This window comes from Osmerus mordax, chromosome 2, assembly GCF_038355195.1.
Source record: "Osmerus mordax isolate fOsmMor3 chromosome 2, fOsmMor3.pri, whole genome shotgun sequence".
NCBI lineage: Eukaryota > Metazoa > Chordata > Actinopteri > Osmeriformes > Osmeridae > Osmerus > Osmerus mordax.
The window spans coordinates 20,841,171-20,849,375 of record NC_090051.1 but is presented as its reverse complement, the minus strand read 5'-3'; the positions used below and the strand labels follow the sequence as shown (position 1 = coordinate 20,849,375).

The 8,205-nt window shown below is 50.3% G+C and overlaps 2 protein-coding genes across 2 annotated transcripts in view; one reads left to right on the top strand and one right to left on the bottom strand.

Moving 5' to 3' along the window:
• cmss1 (cms1 ribosomal small subunit homolog) overlaps nt 1-7,463 on the bottom strand; it is a 28,168-nt gene extending 20,705 nt beyond the window's left edge. The window contains exon 1 of the mRNA XM_067253274.1: nt 7,376-7,463. Coding sequence (XP_067109375.1) covers nt 7,376-7,424 — 49 coding nt within the window. The 5' untranslated portion in view covers nt 7,425-7,463. The remainder of the gene's footprint in view (nt 1-7,375) is intronic.
• LOC136959044 (filamin A-interacting protein 1-like) lies at nt 1,063-4,046 on the top strand. The gene has a single exon (XM_067253251.1). It carries the CDS (start codon nt 1,159-1,161, stop codon nt 3,673-3,675), a length of 2,517 nt encoding a protein of 838 aa, XP_067109352.1. The 5' UTR covers nt 1,063-1,158; the 3' UTR covers nt 3,676-4,046.
• Nucleotides 7,464-8,205: the final 742 nt, after the last annotated feature.

Sequence of the window (8,205 nt, the reverse complement as noted above, 5' to 3'; positions counted from 1 at the left end):
ATGTTGGAATAATATTAATATGATTATAATATTCTCAAGCCTAATTAAAACAGGAAATCTGGGATTGGTAAAAAAAAATACTTGCTAAGAGTACATTTATTTTGAATAAATATTCACTTAACAACTTCTTATTACAGTTTTGAGGGATTGGATCATTGTGTGAGCAGGATGCGCCATGACTAACAAAGCAAGAAAGAAAAAAAGCTATTTCGTTACTGTAGTAGCAAAACTCTATTCTCCCAAAATGTGTACAAATATGCATATTTATAAACGATGAAAAACGGCTACATTACATTGCATATTATTTCAGGAAAGCTCTCCAATATGGTCCCAGAGAGTTGAGCCACTTATCATAGTTATACCAAGGACCTTAATCAACTTCTTAGCCAGTAACGGAAGACCATACCCTAATATCACTGCACTGTAAGGCAAGCCTACATGCTCTAATGAGGGGTTGTAGCAGAGGTGGTTTGCATCTGTCCTCTTGTTATGAGGTTGGCTCTCAAACCACTTAGATGTCGTCTCGGGCTAGCGGTAGACAAATTGGTTGATCTAGTCATGCACTACGGCTTCATCTTGGCTGGGTGTTAATTACCGCATGTGCTTAATGTTATCCAAGCCAGTGTTTAAACGCCTGAGGAAGGAAGGGGGTTCCTGCCAGTGGTGGCTGACACAGATGGGGAGGGGGGGGTCTAGGGGGTTTGGAGAACATGGGTACCAGCGGATTCCTGTCTGGGCACCATCTGGTATGCCATTCATAACATGCTCACACACGGAAAAATAATTCATCCGATTGATCTGAAATGTTAGTAGTTAGAAATGAGACCCTACTTTCTTCTCCCCCTGCCCAGACTGAAGAAGCTGCTGGCCCAGGAGAAGGCCTACCGAGACAGGAGGGAGGACGAGAACCAGCAGGAGCTCTCAGCCCTGCAGGAAGAGCTCGTCAAACTCAAGGCCTTCGCACTCCTGGTCGTTGACGAGCAACAGCTTCTGACCAATCAGCTGACAGATCAGAGCCAACACGTCCAACAGTTGACCGGCATCACTGACCACGCCCAACGGGAGCTCGACTCCGCCCACTCCAGAGCGAGAGAGGAAGAGCTTAAAGCACAACATCTGGAGGCGGAGCTAAACGACTTACGCCGGAACCAGGAAGCCATGACCGCCAAACTGGCCAACGAGGATGCCCAGAATCAGCAGCTTCGCCAGCGATTGGCCATGCTCGGCCGGCAGGTAGACGAGCTGGAGAGGACGAGGGGCGACCTCCGGAGGGCGGAGGAGGAACTGCGGGAGCTGAGAGACAGGGTGGCCGGCGGAAGGGGGGAAGATGGGGGAGAGACGGCCTCCCCTGTCCTCCTCTCTGAGGTGGAGCAGCTGAGGAGGAGGGTGGTGGAGATGGAGGGGAAGGACGGAGACGGGGTCCGTCTGGTGGACCAGTGTGGAGACCTCGACCGCAGGCTGGGCCACGCCTCCATCCAGGGCCGGAGCCTGAAAGCAGAGGTGGAGAAGCTGAACGGGCGGATCAGCGAGCTGGACAGGCTGGAGGAGGCCCTGGGGAGAAGCAGGCAAGAGGGCAGCTCTCTTAGGAGCAGCCTGGAGAAGGAGAAGGCTGCCACCAAGCAGCTGTCCGGGGAGCTGGAGGTTCTGCGAATCAGGGTCCGGGAGCTGGAGGCCATCGAGGGTCCGCTGGAGAGGTCAGAAGGGAGGCTGAGACAGGACCTGACCAAGCTTCGCACCCTGACCATGGTCCTGGTGGAGGACAGGAAGGCCATGGCAGAGAGACTCCAACAGGCAGAACACAAACTACAGCAGGGGAAAGAGGGGAGGTCACAGGAAGGGCACAACAAGGTGTCCCCGGCCGACGAGAAGCTCGTCGAGGAGAGGGGGAAAGCGCTGAAGTCCAGAGCCGAGATGGAGGAGAGATACCGAAGCGTGGAGAGAGAGAGGGACGAGCTGGGATCCAGGCTGAGGACAGAGGAAGAGAGGAGCAGAGATCTCCAGAGCAAGGCCAACTCCATGAGGAGGAGGATCGAGGCCCTCGAGAGGAGAGATGGAGGGAAAGAGAGACGCGAGGGGAAAGACGACGAAACGAACGACGAACGGAAGCATGAGGATGACGACAACAAGGTGCTGGAGCTAAGCCAAGAGGTGGAGAGGCTGAGAAGGAGGCTGACGCAGAAGGAGGTGGTGGAGGAGGAGTTGATGAAGGCGGAGGAGGAGTACGAGTCCCTGGAGAGGAGGTGCAACGAGGAGCAGGAGAGGAGCCGGGCTCTGAGGGAGAAGCTGGAGGAGGCCAGGACGGAGGTGTCCAGGTACCGGCTGGCCGAGAAGGGGAAGGAGGAGCCCAACCAGGAGCACCTCCTCCTCATACGGCTCCAGGAGGAGCAGGTCAAATCCAGGCTCCTCTCCAGGGAGGTGGAGACTCTCAGGGAGAAGGTCCAGCGACTGATGGGGACGGAGGAGTCCATCGGTCAGGTCCAGATGGACCATGCCACCCTGCAGAGGAGGCTGGCCCAGCAGGAGGTCCGGAACAGGGAGCTGGCCAGGGAGATGGAGGGTCTGACCCAGGAACTGGAGCGCTACCGGCACTTCAGCAAAAGCCTCCGACCCGGCATGAACGGACGCCGCTTCGCAGACCTTCACCAGTCCACCAAGGAGGTTCAGACCGAGCCTGAGAAGCCTAATCACCTCCCCCCTGACTACCAGAGCCTGGCTCCAACGGTGCTCAACGGAAAACTACTAGGAGATGATGGGAAGGACCTCAATCACAATGAGAAGCAGGTGGTGAAGAAGAACTCGTCTCCTCTTGCCAACCTCAACATGCAGAACAACAATCTAAGACGGAGTAGTATTCCGTTAGCCAACAGGAAGGTATCTCCCCAGGGTAACAGTGAGGTGTTGAACAGCAACCTGGTCAAGAAAGGAGACTTGGTGGTCACACACAACCCGGGTCAGCCTCTACATATCAAGGTAACCCCAGACCACAGCCTCAACACGGCTACTCTGGAAATCAGTAGTCCTACGGCAGACAACACCACATCCTACACCAGCACCGCCCTCATCCCCACCACTGGAGCCCCTCCCAAACAGAGGATCACCATCATCCAGAACTCATCCATGTCACCCCCCAAGGTGGTACCCTGCAGCCCCTCTGCACCAGATGAGGTGAGCAGCCCGTCCAGAGCCTTCTCTCCCCCGCTCACTCTCACGTCCCTCTCTAGAGTCGCCACCCCAAACTCACTGAGGTCCCACACGCCTGACCCCTCCGTTTCTCCGGTCCAAATCCTAACAGTCTGCACCGGGTCATCAGACCCCACCGAGGTCGTAGGTCAAGCCATGTTCCGGGTCACGCCAGAGAGGCAACCAAACGGGTGGCACCTCCAGAAATCCACCAGCGCCGGGCCCAGCGTCATCACCACTGACGACAACAAGATCCACATCCATCTGGGAAGCCCCTACATCCAGGCTCTGAATGGTATCGCCCATGTAGCCACGCAGCCGGGCAGGCAGTACCATTCGCCTGGACAGGAGCCAGGGGGGGCAAGGACTCAGGTGCTTCCTAATGGTTGCCACGTGAAAAGCAGCGGCAAAATCACCAGTAGCATCACCATAACCCCTGCTACCTCCCCGGCCTCACACCCCTCTCACATAACAGTAAGTGGCCTTTATGAGTAAAACCCCACAGAGACCCAGCTCCATCAGCCCCCTGTCATCCACCCCCATCCCTCCTGCCCCCCTCCCAACCCTGACCTCCATCCCATCCATCACAACCCACCTCAAACTGAGTTCCTACTGAAACAGCTGTACCCAGTCTGGACCTCCTCAGAACCTGATATATTCTGAATGAACACATCAATAGTGGACCACACACCTACTTACTTGACTGCTTATCACCGGCTTGCGTTGTGTATAGTTAGGCTAACTCTCACTGACACTTGTTGCAGAGTGACCCAATCAAGCCATAGTGGATCTGACAAGCATTACACAACTGACAATATGTGCACATCTTTGATCTTTGTTTTGAAAGACTATTAAACGTTTCAGCTTCCTTGTTTCATGATATATTTTAATATTACTTGTCTTACTCAATACTCACAACCAGCTCTGTGTTTTGCTTAACTGCATCAAGTACCACATCTTTTGTGATCAATCATAAGCCTAACACTTATCTTAGTATATTAATGGATGACTTCATGGTACACTGTCACGAAAAAGAGAATGTCACTTCTCTCTTCACTGCACTGCAAAGAACGGTTGGAAAACTGTCAATTTCTACACAACCCTGACCATTTTCTAGTCTCGATGAGACCTTAGCAGAGGGTTTTACTGTGAGCAGGAGACACAGAGAGAGGATTAATGGTTGTTCAGAAAGAGCAGCAGTAAATTCCAACATATGCTAGCTTGGCTCAGTTAGATTCATAGGCTGATGTCACCACTCATCTATCTCAACCGCACCAAGAACCCCCAGTTACCAATAGTAACTGTGTGTGCATGTGTGTAGTGTGCATGTGCGAGATGGGTGCTTGAGTGTGTGTGTGCAGTTTTTTAAAGTCTTATCCAATGACACGCTGGAAAACCTCAAGTCAGATCAAAAGCACCATGCAGGGGACTGGCAGGCCAGCAGCATTATAGGAGGCCAGAGTGAGTACTTAACCCCCCTTTGAAGGGTCCATTTGCAGAAACCGTACGCAACGTTGCACTAAACGCCACGCAAGATGCAAGCTTGCTTTCTGATTTGAGAATCAGCCACACAACAATACTATCCTACCACATCTGCTGAGGATGGTCTTGGAAAATATGAAAACATGTGCGCACACACACACACAATACCACCACCTCGCATTGATCAAATCAGACTCTAATGAAGTTGTACGTTGCCACTAGGCAGATTCACAGAATTAAGTCAGTTTAATGCTGAGAGGTAGGATACAGTGGTTGTCTAATCTTGATGACAAGTGAAGAGTCCAGCCTACTGGGTACAGTTTAACAATGTCCCAGAGAAAAGGCAAGCTAATAGGGACCCGTTTAACAATATCCCAGAGAAAAGCAGGGTTTGATAGGGTCACAGAAAGAGGCCAGCCAGTAGGGAGCTGTTTAACAATGTACCCGAGGGAGAAACCAGCCTATAGCAAGCAGTTTAACAGTGTCCCAGAGAGAAACCAGCCTATAGGAAGCAGTTTAACAGTGTCCCAAAGGAGAGAGTCAGGCTGGCCGTGACCCAGCAAGTCGACCAACGATGACAAATGGAGCAATTTCCGCTGTGACATCAGCGGCTGGCGTGAGGGCCGGCATTTGACAACAGTTTGGACTGATTACTGCCTGCGTGACTGAGGCCTCTTGGGAATATGCACAAGAGTGTGACTTTGGAAAAAGCATATGACCACAAAACACATTATTTAAGACACAGACTCTCGCTCGCTCTCTCTCTCGCTCTCTCTCTCGCTCTCTCTCTCGCTCTCTCTCTCGCTCGCTCTCTCTCTCTCTCGCTCTCTCTCTCTCTCGCTCTCTCTCTCGCACTCTCTCTCGCTCTCTCTCTCGCTCTCTCTCTCTACCACCCATTGCCTCTCTTCCGAATAGTGCCAACCAAGTTCAACACAGAAATTCAACTTTTCTTCCCATACCGCAAAAAAACTCACAGGTTTTTTTCCCCCCCACTTGCGTCATGAGGCCCTCTGGCCCTTCTCTCGACAATATACATTCACTCACTCTTTCCCTTTTAATCTCCCACTGAGTGAGGATGGAGGTGGAGGGGTGGAGGGGATGGAGGTGGAGGGGATGGATGTAGGTGGGGGGGAGGAGGTGGAGGGATGGAGGTGGAGGGGATGGATGGAGGTGGGGGGGAGGAGATGGAGGTGGAGGGGATGGATGTAGGTGGGGGGAGGAGGTGGAGGGATTGGAGGTGGAGGGGATGGAGGTGGAGGGATGGAGGTGTAGGGGATGGAGGTGGAGGGGATGGAGGTGGAGGGAGGGAGGTGGAGGGGATGGAGGTGGAGGGAGGTGGAGGGATGGAGGTAGAGGGGATGGAGGTGGGAGGATGGAGAAGGGATGCATGTTCTAAGCGGTGACTGATGGACACACACACCACAAACATGAGGTGTATGCACAGTCCTCCTCCTGCAGGTCCACAACGGTTCAGGAGAGGATCCATCCTCTCCCCGTCCAATCAGTGTGAGACTGACACCCCATCTTTACAATATGCCTGTTCATGACAATATAGTGGATAGACTATCCCTATATCATTTGAATACTCTCTGAATGATAATTTCTCTATTAACTGTCCCTAACTGAGACACGTTTCTGTGTTATCCAATCAGATTCCTCGGGAAGCATTCCGGAAGGTCGGCCCCACCCAGATTCCCAAACCCAAACGCTACGGAGCGCTCAAAGGGACAAACGGAGCATGCAACACGGTACCAAGTCAAGGAAAGTTAGCCACCAACCTTCACACTGGTAAACATGCTGGTCTGAGAGTGCGCAACAGGACTAACGTTACAACAACTACATGTTGAACTCATCCCCATCTGAGAGCAGAAACTTTTTTAAAGATTTAGGCTAAATAGTTATCCTAAAGGCTATGGTATAGTTCACAGCATGCCTTAACATCTCTGGCTCAACACAGGCTTATGACTTGTCAGGTGATGAAGTGAAGCCGTCTCTGTAATAAATGTGTAAGCTGAATAAAGATGTGGATCTTTAGTAAAGTATAGTGTCATCACTGTTTCTTTGGTCGGCTTGTTATCTTATCTACAGGCAAGCTTGGAAAAAGTGATGTGATTCACCGTAGTTGCGGTCCCACTAACTAAAACAACTGACCACGGTGACCAAAAGGGGCAGCACTGACCTCTACTGGTAGATTTGATTACCTACAACATAAACATGGATCCTTCGGTCGTTAAAACATATCTACCAAAGGAGCAGAACATTACTTAGTAAATACACTATTTCTTTACATGTCAGTGTGTAAGGATATATGAGGGAATAAATCCTCCTTGAAAGAGACTGAAGAATACATCTGATTCGAAGTCCCATAACTCTATTCGGCATTACGCAGCGGATACGGAGACACACGTGTGTTTCTGTCGATGAACTGGGATTGCCAGTATGGACGGACTCCAGTGCATAAACTATTTACAACAAGTTTATATGTGGGCCATAATATAATGTTTGTGTTAGCTCAAGGAAATAAAGCATAAAATGAACGGAAACAACGTTACTTACATGCATGTAGCTGACTTAGCTTGCTAGCTAACTTGTCAACATGCTAGCATGTGTAGTAAAAGTGGTCGGGACAGCTACGAATAAACAAGGATACAAGCCATAACAGACACGGCACGTTTGAAAAGTACGTCGCTATTAGAAAATTGGGTTGCCTTACCTAAATTGCCCCCTTTCTCCCACCACTCTTCGCCCAAATCGTCTCCCATCTTCAGACTCGCTGATCCAAAAGTACCGCTGTCTCCTGAGGGGTGTGTTCACAACAGCAATTGTGCAACAGAAACATAAACGGTTAAAAACGCAACTTTTCACAACAGCAGCACATGACGTTTAAGAATGTAATCTGTTTAATAAAGCATCCATACAAATGCAATTATTCATCTTTGGACGTCAATTGCTCTAAAATATCAGTCAGATCTTAAAATTGTGAATTGTAAATGTAGGCTACTCATTAAACTCGGTCAGACTGGTTCCATAGAGGCGCCTATGTAAAGCAAACTTTAAAAAGTGTTTTTGACGGTCTCTTTAACGCTTTTGTATTAGCTATACGAGTAGACATAACAGCAACTGTCTCGCTGCATGTATCACACGCTGACCTTTAATTAGGCCTCATATAGAAACAGGCTTTCATAATAAACCTCACTTTTTGACCTTTTTAAGAAATGACAGATGCAATTACACCAGAGTGCAATACTTACACTAGTCATCATAGTCGTCGTCTGGGGTATAATGTTTCCTCGGGGCTGGAATACCACCGGCATAGTTCCCCAGAGTCATTGTGTTGGGTTTACATTTCAGAGCCCTCGCTGTCATTATCACAGGCCAAAGCTCTCTCATTAGTTTAGCACACAGAGAAAAAAGGGAAGAAAAAAGAAAAGGAGGAAGAGTAGGACGTGATTGGAATTCTCCCCTCTTTTCTGCAGCTGTGGAGGAGAGGATGGAGGGAGGACGTGATTGGAGGAGAAGAGGGAGGGTGAGAGGGAGGAACAG